Source organism: Aptenodytes forsteri, unplaced genomic scaffold, assembly GCF_000699145.1.
Source record: "Aptenodytes forsteri isolate BGI_AS27 unplaced genomic scaffold, ASM69914v1 Scaffold119, whole genome shotgun sequence".
Classification (NCBI taxonomy): domain Eukaryota; kingdom Metazoa; phylum Chordata; class Aves; order Sphenisciformes; family Spheniscidae; genus Aptenodytes; species Aptenodytes forsteri.
In genome coordinates, this window is record NW_008796165.1 from 3,835,857 (window position 1) to 3,861,724 (window position 25,868).

The window sequence follows — 25,868 nt, forward strand, 5'->3', positions numbered from 1 at the left end:
GGCACTAATCAGATGTGACGCTACACGCTGCTGCACCCAATCGGCGACGGAGCGGCGTGATGTGCTACTCACCAAGTGGCTGCAGCCAGACTCCCGCTATCCATGTGGTTGGAAACACGAAATGTATTTTCTGCTGTGCCCTGGAGATGCTTCAGGATTGAATTCTGAAGTTAATGGTTTAAAAACATTTTTTAAAAGGAAGAGGGAAAAATGAACCACTCGCTGCGACCTCATGGCCAGGAGTGGAGTCTTCTTTTCCAGCTGACTAGTGAGGCACAATCCATGCGAGAGACCACTGCAAATGGCGAATCGAGTATCTCTGCTCCAGAACTGCATGTCCTGCTGAGCCAGCTCACCCCACAACCCCTATGACTCACCAGAAATGGGGCTCATCTTTACCTCTATTTGCCCACTGTAGACCTCTGAAGCAAAAAAAAAACCATCCAGAAGGTTGCCCACTCCATACACACACCAAGTTAGGATGTCGTTATCTGGAAACCTTGTTATCCCACTGTGAAAGCGGTGGAAAGATGGGCTTTGAGCACAGATAACTCTGCTCCTCACAACCATCACCAAAAGCAGTAAACTGGACTCTCAGAACAGCAGTACAGGAGTAAAGAACTGAGAAAAGAGAACAGATGAGAAACAGAAGTTTAGCACATCCCTGCAGCTGTCTTGGTGCTGGTCTCTAATAAAAGTTTAAACATGATATATAAAGAAAAATAAGCCTCACTTAATTTAAACCAGTAACACAGGAATTGGCAATATTTACCAGCTCTGGACACAGCCCCAGCAGAGACCCAGCTTTTGACTCAAAAGCTCCCATACCGCACTCCTGTCTGGAGCATGGCAAATTTCTCATCTCCACTAGCGCCTGCGCTGCTGCTTCAGTCCTCATATCTCATGTCTCGCTTATCACACCAAGAAGAGGCAAGGGGCTGCCACTCTACAAAGACCACTCTGCAGGGAAGAACTAGTGCTGATTGCTCCCAGGCTGTATGCAGTTTATTTAGGCTTCCGACTTGGGGAAACCAATGTCACACAGAAAACCAAGTAACGTTACTAACGAGTTGTGGATGTCAGCTTAGCATTGGATGTGTCAAGCCCATGCTTTACCAGTGTGATAACAACAGGAGTCTTTACCCAGCGCTCTGAGGAAATGAAAAGCTGAAGCGAGATTACAGGAATCCAAGTGAATTCAGCACAATATGACACTGATCTGCAAACACCTTACAGATTTTAGGTTGGTGGTCTAGCTATTTTCATAACAAAATACACACATACACTGACACTTGCAGATCCCAGTGCAGGTCCCCACCTGGTACTCTGCAGATACAGTTGCCCAGCTGATGAAGATGACCTTAACGATTAGAACACCGACGAAGCATGCCAGACTTGGCTAGTACTCTCCTTCCAAAGACTGCTCTGTGATTCACATCCAGTTAGTGTGCCAAGATGACAGAGAGAGAACCTTGCATGCGCAAGTCAGGTAAGGACCATTGCTTGATTTGGGTGTACAGAAACAGAGTTCCATGTATGCGCTCAGAAATACCCATCCCTTTGGAAAGCATATTAGATAAAAGGGAAAACATCACAAAACTCCAGTTTAAATCTTTCTTGGGGTTCTGAAAGGATTAATTCACTATAGGGAATATCCTAGGCAGTGATCTTGCACTATACCCAGCACCTACCTGTCGTCTTAACCTTCCACTCCCAATTATGCATGGCAAACAACAATTTCCCTAGGAAACAAAGACTAGGCACAGTCGAAGGCTTGTAAGGACAAAGACACACACGCTACAGGCAAGCATGGAGCAATAAAACCCAGAAAAATCTCCCTCCCCTTCCATACTCACATCACTTTCAAATCCCAGTCTCCACAGGTCACAAAAATCGACTTGACGCTGGGATCTAAGAGGCCTTCCTTCGCCATCCACTCGTCAACCCTCTGAAAGGAAGGCAAGAAAAGGGGATGAGTTTTGCAGACAGGCCGAGCCACAACAGATAAGCTGCTTGCAATCAAGAGAGAAGAAAATTGTGATCTTATCCACCCTCTCCCTCTCTCTCTTCTCTCTTTGCTTGCCATCTCAACAACAGCACGTTTGGACCTTTGAAGATTTCCGATAGGAAACCAGAGCAGAGATGATCTTATCAGACACCACAGCAGCTCTGCTCGTGGAGGGATGGAAGTTGTGCAGCGTTAACAGGATGATACAACCGCACTGTTACCTGGCATTCCTCCTCCACTCTTCCTTTCCCTGTTCCACATGGGCTCGCAGTGAGCATAACTTGTGTCCCCTCCAGTGAGGAGAAAACACAGGCATCCTGGGACGGCATCCCTCACCTACAGCATTTCTGACATGCTCTGATTCATACAGCTCCAAGGGAATATGGGAGAGGAGGAGAAATAGAAGGGCTGGGCACACACAGGCCCTGTGCAGTAGTAACAAGCAAAGCCACGCGTCCCCTTCCTCTCCAGGCTGGGTCTCTCCTTCCTCCTTAGAGTTCCGAGGAGGTGCTTGCTCAGGGTACAGTGTGGATTTAAAGTGAATCCGCTATTCCTGATCAACTTCCCAAAGGGACAGATGTTCTGGATCTACTTCAGAAATGGGCCACATTAACTTGCAGGATACACATCCACCTCGGGGATTAACCAGAAGGAACTAACCTAGACTAAAACCCCTGCATAGACACTTATTCCAGATAGAACTAGCAAATGACATGCCCAGAATCTTCCGGTGGCAGGTGACAGGCAATCAGCTGCTATTATGCAGCCTCACTAGCAGCATTTCCAGTGCTTCAGCAAGAGAAATCCCTCCTCTTTTCCCTCGCTTGACACCTTCTGCTCCTGAGTAAACTAGCATGCCCCAGAAGCTGCATGACCTGAATCTCATTTTAACCTAGAAACATGCTGCTGTATGAACACCTTTTCAGTCCAAATAAAAAAAAAAAATCTACAGAAATGTTTCCATGCTGTAAGAAGCTCCCGTAGAAACTGAATGAACCATTTTCTGTAATACTCCAGCAGTGATGTACGTTCACCCATCCAGACAAAGAGGGCTCTCCCTCCTGGGGAAGCAGGCACAGGCATCTGTATGCTTACGGACATGCACTGCTGCTACGTGCTCTCTGGAGAGCACCAGGGACCGGTGAGAGTTGGGAGTTTGCATGGATGCGAAACGTCACCTCCACAGAGCACCGTCTTCGGCCTCGTGTCACTGCCGCAGCCTTTCCGACAGAGGACGGCACTTCTTTCTGCGACCAATTGTACAATGTCCCTCTGGCATAAAGCTCCCCGCAAAGCAGCATCCAGCCTCTCAGCCCCATTTTTGCCTCCCTTGGGCTGCTGGGATCTTACAGCCAGCCCCGCACAAGGCTTCCCGGAGCGAGGGACAGCAGCGGTAACCTTTCTAAACTCCCTGATGTGGGCGCCCGTGAAGTGCTGTCTCCATGGAGGATTTTAAAGCCTTTAATTTGATTTCCTCACATAAGCAATTGTTGCAATTGTTCTGATTAGGAACAATTAGGTGACACAGTGGTGGAAATCCTGACAGAGACAATGCATTGAACAGCAACCTGCAGCTCGAGCGGGCTCTGCTTGAGGAGGTTTCCTTCACTATTTGACTACCAACAAAAGCTATTGATGGAGAAATACTTCCAAGCTAATTAAGCCCTAAATGCTGTAGGAATTCAACATTAAGCAGATGACATTACTAGGGCTATATCTGCATTCGCACATCCTCCAGATTAGATTTTAGAGGCATTTTCTTTCTATACTACATGTATTATTGAGCATTTAAATAGGTAGAAAAAAAATAATTTAATAAAGTGCTGAGGGAGGGGAAAGAAAATGAAGGCAGAAGCTCCCAGAGCAGTGGTCTCGAGCAATGTCTTGGTGCTTTAAAACTGGCTCAAGCAAGAATCGCCTCTTCTCCTATCTACTGGCAGGAGTTTGGATATCTTGTCAGCACCCTTGACATGAACAGCTGGAGATGACAGATCAATGGTTCAATACTCTCAGCAGCATGTCACCAATGTGACAGCAAATGTTATTCTAATGAAGCTGTAATCATAGTCAAATTACGCGGTTCGATTCTCAGCAAGGGGAGGGTGCAGGGAAAGATGAAGAGGGGACGACAGGACCAGAGGTCAGGGTTCAGGAACTAAAGGTTACTCTGCTTACCTCAAGCACTTGCTGGAGGCTTGGCTGCCCATCCACCATGCCTTGAATAATCCCAGTCAGCTGAAATGAGAGACAAACAGAAAGCAGGCGTCAGAGCAGCACTCAAAAGATCATTAGAGAGGTCTCCTCTCCTGTCCATCTTGCTGCAACCAAAACATCCTCCTGTGACCCACGTGGACATTGGCGAGGAGCCAGCCACAGCAGAGTGACCCTGGCACCTCCACAGCCACGGGCAAGGGCACAGCTTCATCCCAAACACAGAAATGTAGGGGGGCTCCTAACAATACCATAAAACAGCAAACTCTCAGCAGGGCAGGATCTACTTGGGGAGCAGTGGTGCCCTTTGTTTCATGTACCACCATGATACCCAAAATGCTGCCCTTTTTCAACATGCATTTCACCAGCTTTGATGTTGCCCTCACTTACACAGGCAGCGGTAACTACTGGGGTCTCTGGCCATTCCCCTGCTACTGCGGTGACACCAAAATTGCACAGTGTTAGATGAACAGAACAGACCACTATTGGTAAGCGAGACCCAGAGTGGACCCAGTCATCCTCCCCTGCGCTGGGCAGCCAGCACGCACGATTTCCCATAGTCCATCACAGCATCCCTCTGCATTTCGAAATTGTATTTAAAACTGAATGAAATCTGAAGAAAACCACTTTCTTCCAGAACCCTGGTCTACCCTGTTTTTCAGGAGGTTCCTTAAGAACAGGTCCTGCCAACAGACAGTCCTACTGACTGTACCCGGACTGCTTGGCTGTTTAAAGCTAGACACATGCATAAAAAGATGCAGTCTCATGGGCCTCTGCCATTGTCTGCCCAGGATAGCTTGAGGCACATGGAAAACAGATAATTTTTCTGTCTGCCTTCCAACTGACAAAACTGTCTTTTAACATATTGAATATCGGAGGTCAGTAGCTTGCCATCAATGCACCCAAGTAATTAAAAAAATCATTATTAAAACAAGTGCACACTACAGGATTTCACTTCATATGGCACTTTCCTGAAGCTACACATCTCTCACGTTTTCATAAAATAAAGATCAAACACAGCCTAGGAGCATGCCCTGCTGCCTGCACACACATCCAAGCCTCCAGAAGCCATAGCGTCCAGTCGAGAGGTGCTGACAGCCCCACCACCACCCAGGAGTAGCTCTTCCATGCAGACCAGCTCAACCTACTCGTAAAATATAAGCCCTCTCACAAACCGCAGGGGTCTGCTTTATTAAATGTGTGGCAAATGAAAGAAGCTCAATGGTTTCTACCTCTCTGTTTCTTCGGCTGCTTGGCTTACAGCACTGAACTCGGAGGAAGGAAAAAAAAAAAAAAAGAGATTAAACTCCAATTAAACTGTAATTACATTTAATGAATACCAAATACCTGACTCACTGAATAAGCTGTAAGTGGAAAGATTATTTTCTCATAGTGACTTCCATGGAATGGTAATATATACCTTTTAGGGAAAGTATTTTAATTTTAAGAATGCAGAGTTCCTCTAGGTGGGTTTCTCAAGTTCATCAAGCCATTATGAGGTGGGCTTTTAAGGAAGTGGAGGGACACAGACACTCTTTCATATTCCAGAAACTGTTTTTATATTAATCTGTATTTTAATTGGGTAACAGCTGCTACCTACAGACTTCCCATACTCTGAGAGGCAAATAGATTTGGAGAGATTAACGCACAGCTCTTTAGAGCGGTTTTTTAAGCTCACTGGCTTGTGTTTTGCTTTTCTTGCTGTCTCTCTCTCCATGCATTCGCCCGACAGAGGTGGACAGCTCACCTACTGCAAAGTGCTGGCTCTGCCTCTCAGAGGGCAGCTCAAATCAAACCTCTGGAAGTGGCTGAAAGATGAGCTTTTGGGAAAGGATCATAGAATCATAGAATAGTTTGGGTTGGAAGGAACCTTTAAAGGTCATCTAGTCCAACCCCCCTGCAATGAACAGGGATATCTTCAACTAGATCAGGTTGCTCAGAGCCCCGTCCAACCTGACCTGGAATGTTTCCAGGGATGGGGCATCCTCTTCCGTATATTTAGTCTGAATCTACCCTCTTTTAGTTTAAAAACATCACCCTTTGTCCTGTCACAACAGGGCCTACTAAAAAGTCTGTCCCCATCTTTCTTATAAGCCCCCTTTAAGTACTGAAAGGCCCCAGTAAGGTGTCTCTTCTCCAGAGCCTTCTCTTCTCCAGGCTGAACAACCCCAACTCTCTCAGCCTTTCTCCATAGGAGAGGTGTTCCATCCCTCTGATCATTTTTGTGGCCCTCCTCTGGACCCGCTCCAACAGGTCCATGTCCTTCCTGCACTAAGAATGACAGGCAACCTTTCAGTATCATGGCCAGCACTGATGTAAATGGCTTCTACCGCTCCAGGCACCTTCAGGACTGCATCTGTTCAGCACCACACCCCTGATGGCCACGGGAGGAGAGGGTGAAATGGCCTCATCCAGACATTTCCCATCAGGAGGAGGGAGGGATGGGAAGGCGGACGCAGAGGTCCCATCAAAGAGTCACTGCTTGATCTTGCCCGAGACTCCCTCCCTCCTTCCCTGCCAGGCCAAACAAAGTACCAACTTATCCGTACAAGAACACATTGCCAAGCACACATGCACACAAGATTCATGCTGCAGAAATCGCACACACGAATACAAAGGGATATACCTGCTCCATGGGTACATTTCAATACAGGTCAGAGAGTGCTCAAAAGGGACCAGATTTCTACTCTCTCACCCTTTCTGATCCTTTCTGTTATCAGTTACGTCCATCTGCCACACCCAACCAACCTAGTGCATTGGGTCTCTGCAGCATTATCTGGTCTTGCAGCTTTGATAAAGTATAAAAACATAAAACCGCACAATTGTAAAGTTTCACTGGCGATCCCAAGAAGCACATGGTACTTGGGAACATAAACAACCTATAAGGCATTTATCTTTTTGTACTTTTATTGTCTGTTCCCTCAGGAAAAAAATCAATAAAAATTAATCATAAAAAGAGAGCAAAGTACCATGAAAAAGCCTGTACAAGCACCTTCTGTGTAGAGGAAACCTTTCACTTAAGCTTCTGGTATGAACTTTCTTGGGCATCAGACAAACCACTTGCATCTTCCAAAAGGGTATGATGAGCTTTATATACCTAACAACAGCTTTTAACCACTTGCAAGCACTTTCCACCTTCTCTGTCTAAACGTTCATTATTACCAAGCCTCATGACCTGTTGTTTTACAGAAGCAGGTCAAGAGAAAGGGGACCAGATGAGGGCTACAGAGTGAGCCAGCACTGGAAGATGTGCTCCTGGCCATTGCGTGGGAAGTTGGAAGAACCTCCTGTAGCCAGGGGAGAACAAAGACACACCAAAAGCTAAGCAGAGGGATGCCTTGAGGGTGACCACCAGCTCTCCACCTTTGCAGACACCCCTCCCGTGCTGTGCTGTCTTCTTCAAGAAAGAAGAGGGATGTGAGAGGTACTCCAGACCCAAGGAGTAATGTCGAGCAACCCCGGTAATCCTCCCACACAGAGTCTATACCAAGCAGTCCTATTGCTTCCCAGCAAAGGCAGCGAGCGGAGGGGAAAGGGGAAAGCAGCAGCACAGCAGACAGGCTCCCGTGTAATGTAAACACCACTGCTTTTCCTACAGTTTATCTGGGAAACCATCGTATTTCTACTCCAAGACAGTTTGCTGATTACCTAAGCACTTGTCTCTGGTGTACAATCTGATAATCAGGCCTGGTCTTTCTTTGTAGACAAAGAGGCCAATAAATCTCACCCTTTGTAAGTAGAGGTGCCTAGACAAAGCCCTTTACTGGCATTTAGCAAAATGGGTATTTTTCTGAAAACATAAAACAGCTGAAAGTCAGTGGCAATCGCTGGAGCTGTGCAGGCAGCAGCTCCGCAGGAGCTGGACACACAGCACACCCCAGCTGTGTCCCCAGGGTCTCAGGGGAACCTACACCAGCGGCACGGGGCTGACCCCTGCACCTGCCTAGCAGGAGCCACCAACCCCACAGGTCTCTACACGGCCACTACAGCCTCTGCAAAAAAAGCGGCTGCAAATATGAAAGGATATTTTTGCAACTGTTTAGTAAGGTCCTCAGTACAACCAGCTCACCTGTGGCTCTTAGGGCAGGGTTTCAAAGTCAGCCCCAGATGTGGGGCCCGGGGACAAGCCCAGTTACCCCTCCAGTACGACCCCACTCCCTGGACCTCATGGCAGCCCCTTGCAACAGGCAGGGGGACTTCCAAGCCAGGAGGGACAGGGGCCATGCTGTGCACCCAGCAGCACGGGCGCAGTCGGGGGTTGCCCAGGAGCCGGTGGCTTCCAGGCTAGGATTAAAACCAGCTCCCTAACCCACGCTGTTAATAACAGAGAACTTGCCAAACCTGGCGAGTTGAACCATTTTGTGCCACCGATACACACCGGTGGGGGTCCTGTGATCATTTTGCCTGCTGGCCTCAGCACTGCCCATTTTTATCCAACTCTGGACACAAGACACCAGACCGAAGTCAGCAGCAGAATCTGCAGCGCAACGCTGCAGCTGTGATGCCCATGCTCATCCTGGGGACTCCTGCAAATGCATGGCCAGCACACACACATGGCCTCACTTGCTGAAGGGCTCCACGCAGGAGACACGAACCTGCAGGGACACAAACAGCTGCTCCAGGCTCCCGAGAGCAAGAGAAGGCAAAGAAACTGGCACCACGGTGAGGGAGCATTAGATGGGCTGAATGTCTCTGTCACAAGCTTGGTGTCCAGAGAACCTCTCAATGTCCTCAGGCTGCAGCAGGCTGGAGGTTCCGTTCAGCTCAGACAGCCACAGCAAGCAAGACATGCAGACTCTCGTGCAACAACAGAGCTGCAACCTTTAGCAGCGGGGGGAAGGATGCAACAGATGAACTTCCAGAAAAAGGGATTTTGGTGGGAGTCAATAAGCGAGACGACTTCTCTCTAGAGTGTAGATGACATGCAAAACAGACATTTTGGGCTCTACTCTAGAAGATGACGTCGCTCTTAGCAAAGATCAGGTGCAAGCTGTGAGATTTATCACATTTGTACAAGCATATGTCCAGCAAGTCTCATGAGGATAAGGACAGCCAAAGTAGTTGTCCAGCCTTCTAGTATTAAGGTTGCAAAACTGTTTCCATTACAGCCCTCTGTTTTCACACATTTATAGCTTTCTGAAAGCCCCTCTCCCGGGAATAATGTTTTCTGTGCTTAGTCTTGGGGTTTTTTTTAAAGTTTAAATAAAATACCTTCAGCTGGTTTTTAGTTACAAGAGAATAAAAAAAAAAGAAAAGTAGTTGTTTTTACAACATGGAAATATGGAAGGGGCTGGCTGGTCCCGGAGGGGACTCCACCTGACACAGAGGAGTCATTTTTCATCAAGTTAGTACACATGGGACAAGCACTTCAAGGACCTAAACCTGCAGCCACAGAGGTCAGGGAAGACACACCATGGTGTCGATGATCCCAGATGAGACCAGGACAGAACGAAGAACTTGGATACCCTGACTCCCATAGTCAGTACTTCAGTCGCTGAGCTGGCCAATATCAAAACAGTAGAGTAACAGCAAAAAAGCCCAAAGCAAAAGGAACTTAGAAACTTTGTTTTAATGGCTACAGCAGGGAGGAAGAACGCACTTGCGGAAACAGTTAACTTTGTGTTGAATGAAGAAAATATAATAAAAAAAACCCAAAACCAAAAAACAACCTCTGCCCCCCTATTCCTTTGAACCATCAGGGATCACATTTACCACCTTCATCCTCCCATCTGTATTTGGGGAAAGGTGGCTGCAGCTCGAGAGCAGCTGTCCTCAGCAATGAGAGTAACCGAGTAACAAGAGGCCACTTCTCCAGCAATCATTTCAAGTGCCCCACAAGCACGACATCAAAAAGAAAGTCTTAAAAATAGGTTACCCTACCACTCTGAAGGACTCATCAAATCCCAACAGGCAGGCCCATAGGAGAGTCATTTACAGCCTCTGAACCATGCAGCAGTATGACACTTTCTTCCCTCAGACCGCGCTCTCTCTGACCTTCCCCACCACAGTGCTGCACGGCAAAATCACGAAGAGCTCACAGGGAGGCTACGGGATTTTGAGCATCAGCTAACATGCATGCTTTTATTTTGTGGTCACCCAGGAAGACGTTTGTTACTTGTAAATACAACTGATCTTAGTTAGCAGATCACAGCTAGAGTTATTTATGAATCCAAACTGAGGTCTTCACATGCTACTGCAATGACAAAAAATGATTCTCCTTGTCCTTAACTCGAGGCTGGCATGACACACTGCCTTGCAGCCGCACCGTGAAGAGGCGACCCCAACCCCCGGTGCAATGGAAACCTGCTTCCCAGGGAGACTCTTGGAGCACCGGGGAACCTTTGCACTTTACCTCTGTACAGAAGGGCGTAAGCTGGGGATGCACCACAGGCTGAACATACATGTGAAAGGTGGATTCAATCTCCATCGTCCTGCCATTCAGCTTCAGGATAGGGAATTCGATGATTTCCTGAATAGAGCAAAAAGAAAAGCAGCTGTTCATTTAAAACAAACAAAAAATGAAGCTGGAAATGATCCCGCCTAGCAAGCTGGCTGTAAAAAGAGGGGCCTGACAGTCCCAAACAAAAACAAGCCTGACATGAAGCTCTGCACTACGAGGGGGAAAGTGGTGCCGGAGCGCAGAGCACATCCAACACTGTGAGCACAGAGGAGGATGGTGCCGATGCTCATCACAGCTGGGACGGGTGGCAGGGATGTCTCTGTGCTCAGCGCTGCAACCACACACATCGATGCCTAAGCCGAACCTAAGGAAGACAGCCTGGCACCACCTGCACGTGTTGGCACCTCCCAGGGAACGTGGAGACACACGTGCAACGGGCTCACGTCTGTTCAGCAAGGACACCCCAGGGGCTGTGCCTTCCCCAAGTCCAGTCCCATCCTCTCCACCTTGCTGTCCTTTTAGAGGACACCACCAGACAGACAACAGGAGCTACTGCATGAAGCACCTCCTTCCCAAGAGAAGCTGAGGAGCGCTGCTCTCCTCCAACAGAGTGAGGAGAGGAGCTGGAAGCCTCCCCTAAAATCCATCCCTATGGGACACGGCACAGCAGCAAGCCCTGCTTAATCTTCCTCTTTGTAGCCAATTTATGCTGATAGGGAAATAAAAACGTTCCTTCATCAGAAGAATGTTCAATTATTTGAATAATCAGCAATCAAAAATTTACATGGACCTGTTAATAAAAAGTTTAAACAAATCCAGTTGTGATGGATTTCTCAATTATTAAAAAATATACATGAAATTAAAAAAGCCGACCACTGAATAAAAGCGATAAAATCCTTTGTGTTCACCCCCCTCCTTCTCCACTCCCTCTCCTTCTTCCAGTTTAATATAAGAGGAGAAGTGACAATTTGTTTGGTGTCTTTAAAGAATAATTTGTCTATGTTATTTAATAGAGATGCATGGCACCAAGGTTCTGGAGTGCAAATGAGCCCGCTGAGTGATATCCATGCAACAAGCCTCTCAAATCACTTCTGGAGAGAAACAGAGAGAGGGAGAGAGAATAAAAAAAATATTGCTTTTTAATATTCAAAAACAGTTTGCAAAATTTAATCAAAGCAGAGCAAAAGCTAACATTTTTACCACTTTGACATTTTTATTAGCGCTTTCATAAATTTTTAAAACATGAATGGAATTAGTTTAACAACAAAAAAAACTGCCTGAAAACATCTGGAAGAGACAAATAAGAAATAATAAAAAACAAAAAAAAAAATCCAACTCCTGTGAGTAAAATTAGCATGTGAAAATGCAGCCGCTGCAGAGGAACTAACACAGTTTTTGGACCCTGGCTGCAACCCTCATGACCCGCAGGCGGAAATTATCGTGAGGTCATACATATGAGCTGATGACATCACCACCCCGGCAGGCAGAGGGCAGGCAAGAAGCTGGGTGGGTAAATGGAAACAACAAATAATTTAAATAGCCAGGAGAAACACCCAATTTCCATGGTGGACCGAGCCCATGGCCGCAACAGAGCGGCTCCCTGGAGCAGCAGGCACACAGCCCAGCCCAGGGCACGCAGGGAGCACGTGCCGCTGAGATGGAAAGTTAGAAAAAAAAAACTAAAATAAAATAAAGTGTTAACAGTGCTGAAGTGCCCAGGTGTAGACACCGAGCAGTCAAGCTGCAGAGGAGGCAGGGCTTAACTATTTCCCCGCGGTCGGCTGTGCCACACTTGGTGATTAGCATGTGAAAATGCAGCCGCTGCAGAGGAACTAACACAGTTTTTGGACCCTGGCTGCAACCCTCATGACCCGCAGGCGGAAATTATCGTGAGGTCATACATATGAGCTGATGACATCACCACCCCGGCAGGCAGAGGGCAGGCAAGAAGCTGGGTGGGTAAATGGAAACAACAAATAATTTAAATAGCCAGGAGAAACACCCAATTTCCATGGTGGACCGAGCCCATGGCCGCAACAGAGCGGCTCCCTGGAGCAGCAGGCACACAGCCCAGCCCAGGGCACGCAGGGAGCACGTGCCGCTGAGATGGAAAGTTAGAAAAAAAAAAACTAAAATAAAATAAAGTGTTAACAGTGCTGAAGTGCCCAGGTGTAGACACCGAGCAGTCAAGCTGCAGAGGAGGCAGGGCTTAACTATTTCCCCGCAGTCGGCTGTGCCCACACTTGGGCGTGCTGTGCAGGCTAAGGCAAAGCGGAGGTTTGGGCGCATCCTTCCCCATGGCTGTACCACCCCACCGGGAGTCACCAAGTTTCCCAAGGAAAGAGACAAAACTCCACCCGTGGGCTGGAAATGGAGGAGGACAGAGGCAAAGCACCTGAGCATCGCCCAGATTGCCGACTGTGGTGCAGCCAAACTCGCCAGCCTCAGCCACACAGGAGGACCCATGGAAACATGAGAAACTCAATCTGAGTAAGAAACGCTGGACACAGCTGATCCTCCCTTCAAAAGAGCTACCACAGATAGGCTCCAAATGCAAGTTTCTGTTCAGAAGGAAAATGGACTGCGAAGTTTGAAGCCAACGGACAGGATGTCATAACAGAGCCAGGCTTAACCCCAGGATAACACCACCCCATCCTTCAAACCGGGCTGGGGCGGCTCGTTGCCCCTTAGGTCTGCACTCCGCTCAGGGTGACCGTAGAAGCGGGCAAGCCCATGGCAGGGCAAGACGAGCGTTCCCCCTCCTGGAGAGGCACACGCACCGGCTGGATTTCACAGCAGGGCTGCGTTGCCATGCCGAGATCAGTCCTAAGGGACCCGGAACATCCTCAGGGGCCATCAAGCGGCTGGATGCAAAGCGAGACTGAAAGACAGCCCTGCCGCTGATCTGATACACAAAGGCGTCGCTTGCCTTCCAGAACCAGAGGCAAAAAGCACTTCCAGGAGGGTCGGATTAAGACAGACAGAGGAAATAAAAAGCTGTACTAAAAAAACATGGAAAATTTAACAATATCTAGAATTACTACAGGTCTGTGGGAAGCACACGGCCAGGAGGGGGGGTGGAACCCCAGGAGTGACTTGAGCGTCTCAGGAGAAAGTGCAGCCGCTCTTTTGGGCTTATTTGGTCAGTTTTTGAAGCAAGTGGTAAAGGACCTTTCCCAAAAGGCTGTTTATCTGCACGCTTCCTATAGCAGAGATTTTTTCCAGTCCCTGGCAGTGTTTGCTCCACTGGTATCTAAGGCAACAGATACCAGCCCCATGAAATCAGCCCCACTCCTCACTAACGACGTTAGCCAGTCCTGCAATGAAATTTAACCTGTGACACTGCTGTACTTTTCATTTAAACTTTCATTTGGAGAGAAGCAGTGTTTGGAGACCCTGCAGTTTGTCCTGCTAATAAAGACAAGTGTTGGGACCTTTAAAGGTGCCATTCATCTTTTGCCTTTATTAAATTCAATTTTCTTAAGCCCATGATACATCATGAAATTAAGAGTTGACGTTCCTGCAGAAACAAAAATATCTATCAAACATAAACAGAAAGGGGGGAAAAGAAAAAGAGGCCTCTATTACCAAGAATTTATGGCTTAAAGTTGATCTGTTTCCACTTTTTCTCTCTCTCTCTCTTTTTTTTTTTTTTAACAAGCATATGGTTTGTTTTAGATATCCAAAATGTTATTACAGATCTAGAATTTCATTAGTAATTATTATGAAATGGTGAGCACTTAGACACACACACACACACACACAACCCCCCAACAGACCGTGATGCAGGAAGGCAGCCGGGCGTGCTCTCACGTTTCACAGCAGCCCAGTGAGCTCAACACGCTCAGCTCCATCTCCACCGCCAAGGACCTTCGCTGCTTCTTCCCAGGTGGGAAAGGTGGAGGTGAGCGACATAAGGGAATTAAAAGGAAGAGGTTCACTGACACTTCCTCTCTTATCAGAGTCTGATCATCTGTAAGTGCTACCTTGAGATCCTCACCCATTTCCATTTCCAACACTGAGTACACGTTCCAACTTCAGCAGTGATTTGTGCCAGCAGCATTTGGGGCTTCTAAGTCTCCCCCCCCGCCCCCCCAGCTTTTCCTTACAGCGCAACCAGAAGTTATGGATGTGCTGAAATAATGCTGAGGGTGTCCAGAGGCTGCAAATAGTTGTAAGCTACCAGAAGAACAAATGTATCCATTTGAATTTTGTGAGCACTGCAATTAGGTATTTTATTTAGCACTGCAAAGTAACTTGAAAGGAAATCCAGGACCCAAACCATCAGCAATAAATAAGCGGCTTTTTATTTTCCTTTCATTGTCATGAAAAGTTGAACATGTTTTCTGTTGAGAAATTCTGCACGCGGCTCCCAATTACAAGGCATTTGCATTTATATTGTTGGAACACAGAGCTTCTAAAATCAATATTAACACGCTTAAAGAAAAAGACATCGGCACCCTGTCCCTCCCCTCAGCTGCGCCCCCAAACATGGTAACAATAGGAACCTACAGAGCCGGAGGCTTATGCATATCCATTACCAGGTCCACTCTCTTTACAACAATCTTGCATTTATGATTTCACGGTACTTCAAGCAAATCTGTGTGACAGCTTGCTCAGAATTTTTGCCTTTAAAAAAAAAAAATGTTACCAAAAGAAAAAAAAGAGGTCCCAGGTGCAAGCCTCCCGTGCAACCTGGCTGTCCCAGGCCAGTGGGCTGAGCAGCAGCAGGAGGCTGCAGGGTAACTGTGGAATGGCTAGGGACTTCCTTTTAAGAGGGATTTGAAAAATTTGTAAGGGCATGTGAAATCACCGCTATAAACCCAGTCTTTCCCTACCCAAGCATCCTAAATGAAACTCCCCTCCTTTTAACACCGGAGCAGGGATGCACAAATTCAGCCATCTTGATCTTCTTGTTAATAAAAGAAATGAACAAGCACACAACTATAATCACTAAATAATTTCCTGTAACAGACAGACCTCGAGTTCAGAGAAGAAAGCACCTGAAGTTACACTAATTTCCACAGAGGAATCTTTTTGCTTATCATTTTGGATCCGGGGAGCACTAACATCATTAGATGAAAAGAATACAGTGCCCAGCAAGAACTTCCCGGCTCTCAAAACCTTTTCATCCAGAAGCCCACGTGTGAAGTGGACAGGGCACACTTCAGGACACTGATTTATGTATTTGAGGAAGACCGTGTGGCCTGTTCAGTTCAAAAACTACCAGAGAATAATTTATCACTTACGCCCACCCCCATGTGAAGAAGTTTAATAAACACAAGAATAAAAGATGCCCATAAAAATCAGAGCTGACTGTTCAAAATGCAATAAAAACAAGCAGAGGCTGTTGAGAGAAAGGGATTTTTTCTGATAAGGAAAAGCATAAAACTTCCTACCAAAAGACACCGCTACACCTTCAAAAAAGGTAAGGGCGCAAGGGGCCAGGGAGTCTCCATGGAGAGGGGACAGGCTCAGCACCAGCTCATTTTGTTGAGGGATGTTTCCCACCCACCCCCCCTTTAAAAAAAAAAAAAAAAAGTCATTTTATGCACAAGGAGCTTATTTCTTAAACAAACACTCGTGTTTTTGATTTACACCACGGGCTGCTCCTAAATAATTTATGGCGGGGTTAAATTATTTTACAGACCTGGCCGGCTGCAAATTCGAATTGCCAAATAATTAGATTTTAGGGCAATGCTTATAAATTATCTGCCGATTTGTCCGGACTTGTTTGTCAGTTGCTTTGTGCTTCGGGTCATCTTTGGCATTTCGCTGTTTGTGTTTTAATTGCTGATTTACACTTTGACAGATGAGAGTTGATGCCTCCAAGATCGGGGAGGGGGCGGGGGGGTGAAGAGCAGAAAGAATGAGAGCTTTTAAAGCCTTGTGATTTTCCTTTTTTTCCAAGGCAATTAAAATTGAAAAGGGACATAGTAAGGACAGCACTAGCCTAACAGATCTGCCTCCCCAGTTTCCATCCTCTGCCTTAATTATTATTTTAACTAAAGCCGCTTCCAAGTGAGCAGCCTTGCACTGGCCCTCAGGGGCAGTAACCAATATGACCTCATAGGTCTTTTCCCCACTTCTAAATTTTTATTAATCTAACCAAAACAAGTACCATAAAGGCAACACCTCTGCAGTGGGGGACAGCAGGACTGCTGCTGAATCAGGGCTATGCTGACTTTCCAAAGGATGCCTACCTGCACACATGGCGAGGAGTCTCTCAGCGCTTCTGTCCCGGGTAAGTTACTCTGTGTACTGATTAACCCTGCCAAAAGGTCTTTGGGGAAGCAGCTGACCCCGAATTTCTTTTTCCATCACTACCTAGCTTAAAGTACACATTTGCACACACCCAACAATTTAATACATTTAAACAACTGCTATATCCAAACAACTGCTATATCCTGGAAAAGTGTGAAGGGAAATACACATCAGAATCAAAACACAAGGGAACTGGCAGAAATATGGAAAGATCATGAAACACCGGGATAAGATGATGTGAAGACAAATTCTGCTGCCCGATCATTGAATACCCAAGGTTTCTTCCTTCCCCTGCTCTTAGGTGAACCTCACTGTCTACCCCCAACACTCAGGCACTGGAGCCCAATGTCAAAGGCTGGATTTCCTCAAAGATGCATTTTGAGTTGCATTTTGGGTTCTGCATGCACTGGCATCAAACCTGGCTCTCATTTTCAGGTGCTTCCTTACAACTGTGAGGGTGAGGGACCATTTCTCTTTCTTTAATAGAAGCTGATATTCCCATCTAATCACATGCCTCCAGGAGCTTGAGCTTTAAGAGAGACATCTAGTCCATGCACCTGCCCGAGGGCAGCATCACCTCCCCCTAAATCATTCCTGACTTTGTCTAGGCTGTTTTTACAGACTCCAATAAGAGAGACTCACGCGCTCCCCGGGCACTCTATCCTCCTGTTTCATTAGTCTTATCATTGGAAAGTTTTTCCTAATGTCTAATCAGAATTTCCCTTGCTGTTGTTTAAATTCATGACTGCTCTTCCTACCCACAGCAGACACAAGCCAGAACATTGCCAGTTTTGTAACAGAAGACCTCATCATACGTAGCTTTTTCTTCACTGCACTAAACACAACCCCAATGCCATCCAGCCTGCACTCACAGGTTGTGTTTTGCAGACCCCTGGTCACACTCACTGTTTCCCTTTTGGACACTCTTAAAAAAAAAAAATTGAGACCGTTTCAAGTATTAAGTGTTAAGAAACACTTCCCCAGCTGAGGTCTCTTTTTACAGGGCCAAGAAAAGGAGGATCCACATGTCTCACAAATGACATTTTCCCCCTAAGCTTATCACTGTGGTCTTTGGGACTTCTTTCATACCTGTCATTGTACCTGAAATCTCAACAGCTAGCTCACAACCCTTGTCCTGCCATCCCGAACAAAACTTTTGGTAGTCATTTGCTCCCAGGCTGGTTCCTGCCTCTCAACATCAGCATCAGCTCACCTGCCAAAACCCACAAAGCTATTTTGATCTTTCCAGCAGCACCCAGACATCACAAATAAGGCAGAACCTCCCTCCTCTTTCCACACCTGGGATGAGAAATATAGACCAACAGACATCAACATTTCAACTTGTTTCTTCAAGCACTACTGACATATATTTAACCACCCAGAAAATCTCCACTGACACAGCCAACAACAATTTAAGCTTGACAGTTTGGGGGAAGTTTAGTACTCAAACCAGGTTACAAACAGCACACACACATTTCCAAATATTACCTTTCCATTGCAAGATGACAACTACACTGTATACTTTTTCACGTCCACTCCTTTCTACCACAGGCAACCAGCCTGTGCAGTCCTCACTGCAGAATTATCAAATCATTTCAAGACCCAACCTCTTCACCTGATATTGAGCAGCACAAACGATCAATGTTCCCAGCAACACTAAAACATCTGGGATGGGTAGAAAGGGCACACTAATGCATGTAAATGAACACCCAGGGTTTTACAAACATCACAACTAGCTGCTGGTGACAGCGCATTTCTGCCTGGCAGAGAGGAACTAAATAACACAACCAAGAGCTATTTTGCCAGCTAACAAGTGCACAGATCGACAAAGAGAACACAGGGATGGTTGCACAGCCAGCTTGGCACAAAGGGGAAGAAAACACGAGACTTGGGCATGTCCTGTGCCCTTCTCGCCAAAAATTGCTGAGCTGCACTTTCTCTTTACCGGGAAGGTTTTATTCAAAACTAAGAGAAGATCACCTTAGTGCAGCAAAGACCATTCCCCAGGAACCACAGCAGCCTGAGAAGCAGCATCCCCGTGCAGCGCTCCAGGCAGATGCCAAACCATGGAAGAATACTGCCTGTTTTTAAAACATCATGCTGGGAGGGATGCAGAATACCCCCCTGTACCTCAGAGGCTGTGAAACAGCAGCAGGCACGCACCGATCATTGGCAACTGTACAGGGCCATGCACACAGCAGGACAAGCGCAGCAAATGTACAAACCTGTGGCACCCGTTCCCTTCACTTCAGAAATGCACGTGGTGTGAACATTTCCAGCGGCACACGTTACCCTCAGCAGCAGCTTTACGGAGAAGCAAAGAAACCTTTAAACACAATACAGCGGACTTGCACATTCCTGAGCTAGCCTGGATCTTTTCTTTTCAGGGTGACTGCCGCTCAACTACTTTCTGCTGTAACAACACATCTACTTAACTTTGCAACTTGTCACCTAAACGATGTGTAATGTTTGCACAGCTAAGGATACAGTGTTCAAACAGCACAGGTGGGGAATTGCACGCCGGGATGCATAACTGATGTGGGGTCTCCACACACTGCGAGGGAAAGGGCAACATGACTGATTGCTTTAAAGTAGTCATCTCATCGGCCTGTCAATAACCAGCCAAAAGCTAAGCAGGTTGGGTCAGGTTAGGACTGCAGCAATTGGCCACCTGAATGCCTTGGTATTTTAGGCTTGTTGCTGTAATAATGCTGGGTTTATATCTTTAAATAAGAAATTGCTTTGAATTTTTTTTTCATAGATCAGATGGCTTGCCTGGTGGTCTCGTGGTTGTGCTCTCCAGGAGACTGGGGTTCAGTAACTATTCATGTTCTCTAGCTCATCGGGTTTTAAATAAATACAGCTAATTCTGTTGCCTGAAGCCATAACCCGCCCTGTCAGGTTCGTATGGGTCACAGCAAGGTTGTCCCCACTTACTGGGAGAATGAGGGAGGTCTCCAAGGCAAAATGACTGCCACGGAGAATGCAGCTTTTGAGGGTTACACCACACCTGGTGTCTCAGACCCTGCAGAAGCCTCTCCGAAACACTGGTCTTCTCTCTACATCTTTTAAAATAAAGACATTGTTCTCCACATTGGTCAAAATAAGATTTCACAACAGTCCAACAGAATTGCAATGAAGCACATGACATACGGAAAATATGATTAAAAAAGAACGGCATCTCTAATTTCAGATGCAGCTTGTAGGATGTTGAGCTATGGATATTCATGTGTTCCTCGCAAAATTTTTAACTGTTCAGAGGAACTAGCTACATTGCCTCAAAAAGTTTTTTCAAAAGATTGTTCAAAAAAATTAACGCAAACAGAAAAACCCATCTGAAACAGCTTTTAAATGAACTATTTCCTGAAACTTTAGGAACTTAAAGCATTCCGACAAAAGAAGAATGGCACCTCAACAGCCATAATTGGCAAAGAGATGATAAATATATATATTTTTTACTTACTTTTAGTAAAAAAAAAAACTTTTAAGTCACTGTGTTACGTGCATTTTTAATGGCATTCCTCTAGAAACAACACTATAAGAAGCTGAATTGAGAACTAGGTATTTAAAACTACACCCAAGCCTAAGCTGCATGAAGACAGGTAATTGCAGATTAATATTCCACTGTAATACTTATACACAAGAGTGCCGAGTTAAAGTTGCCATGGGAAACAAGCCTGAATTTCTTCACTTTTCAGCAATTCACGATCATCCTTAATAAAGGTTTTGGCAGGTGATTTCTAATGCACTGAGCTTAACAGCCACACAAAAACCGTGCAAGAAGAAAGCTGCTACGCAGGGATGTCTACATAGAATAGGTAGGCACGGGCACATCTCCATTATCTGCCTCTGGGTAGGATTGTGACAATCTCCGTTACTGTGTGAGCCACCTTCTGCATTTCCATCCTGGCCTTCAGCTAGGATTGCCTTGATACAGGGTCCACTGAGCACCGCTTGAAAAGCACGCAGAAGATACCTCGCAGCCTGCTTCCCAGCGGTCCCCTCCATAACTTCCTCTCGCAGCAGGTTTGTGATTTCGGGGACATATTCCTCCTAGAAAGTCCTCCCAGCCTAGGCTACGGCTCCCAAGGCGGCTTGCCTATCCCCTATCTACTCACCCTGAGCAGGGAGCTCGGCAGGGACTGCACATCAGTTGCTACAGCCAAAATTTGGTGGAAAACAACATCCATTCCCATTACAAGGTCAGTCTATACATCACAGCAGCTCAGGAGCAGAGACACATCATTCAGTTGTCCCTGCCATGGGAACGAGACCATGGGTAGAGCAGTACGGGCGGCGGAGAAGCAGTGATCATTGCAGCCACTCCAGCTGCACCTGCCTGCAACTGCCAGCCAGAACCGCAAGACGGATGTTCAGGGGAAAACGCCTTTAATGCTTTTTTACACCAGCACTCAAGGAAACACAGCCTGAACCCAATTTAACCTTGTCATGCATTTGTACTTAATATTATGTTACAGAAAGACTGGCTCCCATTTGTTAATATGCTTTTGGCAATCAGAAAATGTACTATGATCATCCAGATTTGTTTGTACACTTAAAAATAAATTAGTAACTGAACATATGCTTATTCATAGTCTCAGTGTTTACAGTTTTATGTTGAAATGGTGAGTGACGTTCTGTATTTATTAGTACGTCCAGTTTCATCTGACAGCAATTATAATTAAAAATTCCCCCAAAATAACTATCAAAATGCATGCTAAACAAACTTGAAATATGTATGTGCTGGTTTTGGCTGGGATAGAGTTAATTTTCTTCATAGTAGCTGGTATGGGGCTGTGTTTTGGATTTGTGCTGGAAACAGCGTTGATAATACAGGGATGTTTTCGTCACTGCTGAGCAGTGCTGACACAGAGTCAAGGCCTTTTCTGCCTCTCTCCCCACCCCACCAGCGAGTAGGCTGGGGGGGCACAAGAAGTTGGGAGGGGACACAGCCGGGACAGCTGACCCCAACTGACCAAAGGGATATTCCACACCATATGACGTCATGCTCAGCATAGAAAGCTGGGGGAAGAAGGAGGAAGGGGGGGACGTTCGGAGTGATGGCGTTTGTCTTCCCAAGTAACCGTTAGGCGTGATGGAGCCCTGCTTTCCTGGAGATGGCTGAACACCTGCCTGCCGGTGGGAAGTAGCGAATGAATTCCTTGTTTTGCTTCGCTTGTGCGCGCGGCTTTTGCTTTACCCATTAAATTGTCTTTATGTCAACCCACAAGTTTTCTCACTTTTACTCTTCTGATCTTCTCCCCCTTCCCGCCTCGGGGGAGTGAGTGAGCGGCTGTGTGGTGCTTAGTTGCTGGCTGGCATGTATGATACAAAAACATCTTGATATTTTTCTTTAGTGTATTTAAAATGTGCTGTTTAAGAGAACAAGGAAAGTATTGTCTGTAAACAATTTATTCTTCTGCCTCTGGTCACAACCTCCTTCAGCAATTAGAAGATCTGAACATTTCATACCTTCCTCTTACAGAGAGTTTGGAAGAGGCAAATTTCTAATTCCCAACTGATTATCAAATTTGAGTGAATCTGAGACACTGAAGTCAAGTACCTGAAAAAACTGACGTGAAAAGCAACTTCATCATTACCAAAAGCTCATTTAGCAGTTTAGCAACTCCTAGGTCCAGCTCCTTCTGCCAGGTCAGGGGTCTGATACTCTTTTACACTTCCGGGCAGCAGACATACAAAGTTTGAATTTTATTTGGTTTTCATTTAAGTGGCTTTAATAGATTACAGTAGAGATTAACATCCTATGTAGAAGCCTAATTTCAATTCAGCTTTGAACAGATCTGATTTCTACCTTCAGACTTTTTACATTTAAAATATCACTGCTTTTCATCCACTCTGCTGAAGTTGAAGGCAAGACACTTGGCTTGCTGACCGAAAGAGGCACACCCACTCACTGCATTAATAAAACAAGGTTACAGGCAGCCACGGATCTGAGCCTGGGGAGCTCCTCAACACAGTCACTGAAAGCACTGACCACCATAAACACTGGTGTATACAAGGACAAAGGGACAAAAGAGCGAGACTCCCCACTTATTAATGCATCTTCTCTTGTGTAGCTAAAGCACCATATGTACCCGGCTCTGCAGGCTGACAGCGTATAAAAGCAGCAGGTACTTATAAACTCTTAGCAGACAGCAAGGAAAAAAAAAGTCAGAGCTGAAAAATGAAGCACACTACCACCATCACGGTCTGAGGTCCACCGACCTCCGCAGAACGACAGCTCCCACCTGACCTCACTGGGCTTTGGATCAAATTCCAAATGCACAAGGTAAGCTTTAAAGAGATGCAAGCGGCCAGCCATAAACATCCCTTACTGCCAACCCCTACTGACCTTTGGCTGGTTAAAACATTACACGACACAGACTGTGCCTCTATTCTTTCAGGTTTTCCCATCTATCCATCTGGGGCAATGCAGTTAAACCCCCCACCTTCTTTTCTCTCTGGGATGGTCTCATTATTCATAAATATATCCAAAAAACCCATAAAGCTAAACTGCTTCTTTGTGCATATAAACATGTGCTTTGATTTAAGGGCATATCTGTTGAAAGCCATCAGAAGTCAGGACTGCAAGGATGCTACGGTTCCCCTGTGGGTGTAGGGCAGGGAACATGAAGGACCCTCCATCCCTGACCCAGAAGTGGTAAAGCAAAGGGCAGCGGCCACGAGGCACTCAGCCAGCGGTCCCAGCCACTGGAGCCACAATGCAGACAGCTTCCCAGGGGAATACCACTGTCCTTGACCCTCCTTGATCTCCATTACGGAGGCCATACCACGAGACCTCGGAAAGAGATCGGGCAGCGTGAAAGGGAATGGCAATGAAGGTGTCTCCAGGGCTCCAGACTGAGCATGAAGGACTTCCCCAGGGATAAAGCCAGCGAGGCTGCCGGTTGCAGAAGAGCACAAGTATATACAGTGGGAGGGGAAGCAGACGCGGCAGTCACACACCTTAGTGTAGACAAAAAGATAGCTCTTTCAGTAGTTTCTGGTAAGAAGCCAGAATATTTTGAAGAGCAGTTAGCGAGAAATGTGAAGTGTGCTGCACAGTGGCAAGTGCACTCTGCAAGACTTTTAGTCTGAGCTAGCTAAATTTACAGCTATGCCTACCTACTTAAAGTAACCTGGATCACAGCTTAGCTCTGTATATGCAGCCTCCCCAACAAATCCCAGTGCATTTGAATTTCATCGTATCTAGACTTCTATTTTGCAGGTATTAAAACAAAAGCAGAAAAAGGATCAGGATCACAGTGAAGATCAGCACCCGACCATTCCTAGCTCCCAGGTCCGTCCTCAGACCAAACCTCCAAAACCGGTCTGCCACTGTTCCAGTGAAAAGTCCTGCCCCTAGAACCTTGCACAACACGTTGCTGAAATACACGGCACAGTTTGCTCACCATGACATATGGCCCAGCAGTGAAGAGGACAAAAGCCATGCCGGTCAGCAAAAAGGTAAGATGTAGGTAGGGGCATCAACTAAAGTCTCATTTTATAAAGTTGCCCGATTCTGGCAGGCACCTTCAGCCTTTCCAGCTACACCGATTCCCATGTAGCAAGAGCCATTTCTTTATTTGTCAAACTAATTTGCTGGTGAGGACGTGAGGGACTGACAGCCCTTTCCACACATGATATGATGCAGACAGGCACTGAACACAGCAGACTGGAAAAACAACACTGAAGAACATCTCCACCTTAAAGGTGCTATCTCACCAACAAAATATATAGCAGATCTGCATCGGCCCAGACCATTACTTTCCCTGGCAAGGACTTGGGGACAAAGCTCCTTAAAACAGTAGTAATCATATTCCACTCATGCTCCTTTTTACTGCCAGCTGTAAACTAGCTCCACATGCATCATGGTTTTGCATCAAAATGTGCACAGACCAAACCCATATCCAAAGGGACAAGGTAGATCCAATTTACAGCTTTGACAGGTCTGTGCACCCGAGGTGGAGCGTGCAGGAAATAGCCTGACATCTCACTTGGAGAGCGGTTAAGACCCTGCTAGCAGAACTGGATGCAGAGCCACAACAGCCACCCACAAAGACCCAGCAAAAGAGCAGGGAATTTGCTGTCCTTTTTTCAAGAAACACGAGAGGCAGGCGGCACACACCAAGGCACTACTGGGGAAGAGAGGAGTCAAGTTTGATCCCAACTTGCAGCATCCCTTTGACAGGACAAGCCCAAGGGAAACCATAGCTGCACCAGGAAACGAACACACTGTATCAAGTCACTTCAGTAATGAGATACCACACTGAAAACCACTTAGCCTTTAGTATATTCAAAACAAAACAAATGGAAGTTATTCTGACCCAATGCATATATTACTAGCAATACCCATAAGATGCCAATTGCTTGGCAGAAGAGGGTGAGGAGTCCAAGTTCAATCTAGAGACTCAGAAGTTCTGTTTGTTTGTTACCAACCCAATATTAGGTTGGTTTTTTTTTTTTTTTGGCACGGTTTTCTAATCTAAATGGAAAACCTAGGCCTATCCTGCTGACAACTGAAAATATATTTACTAATATGCTCTACGCTACTACAGAAGAACTGTCTGCAGAAAAACCTCTGTACTTCATCTGGATCTCTGTATGTCTCAAGTGGTAGGGCACTGGAAAATGTCTCTGAAGCTGAACTCTTCCTGTCTCATTACACTCCAGAGTTAACACCCATGCAGGGTAACTTCAGCAAGATCAGATAGCTCCAAACTATTGTTCTTCTCTACTTCGAAACACCATTATGTTGCATATATTCATATCATTCAAACTCTTCTTTTCCTACAGCTTTGGCTACCAACAGCCTTTTTCCTTGCAGAATCAAACAAGGCTGCCATGAGTACTCTACTAATGCAGGTTCCCAGCCAAAAATTTTTAGACCCTCCCCAGTTCAGGCAGATGACAAGCATACACGACAAAGATGTTTTCAATAACACATGAATTGTCACTTCCTTGATGGAAATCAGGCTCCTTCAT

The 25,868-nt window shown here is 46.2% G+C and overlaps 1 protein-coding gene across 1 annotated transcript in view; it reads right to left on the reverse strand.

Annotated features, from left to right (window-relative positions):
- ERI3 (ERI1 exoribonuclease family member 3) overlaps positions 1-25,868 on the reverse strand; it is a 132,524-nt gene that overhangs the window by 106,190 nt on the left and 466 nt on the right. The window contains exons 2-4 of the mRNA XM_009287293.2: positions 10,572-10,688; positions 4,184-4,243; positions 1,857-1,948 (exon numbers count right to left, since the gene is read on the reverse strand). Of these exons, the coding sequence (XP_009285568.1) occupies positions 1,857-1,948; positions 4,184-4,243; positions 10,572-10,688 (269 nt within the window). The remainder of the gene's footprint in view (positions 1-1,856; positions 1,949-4,183; positions 4,244-10,571; positions 10,689-25,868) is intronic.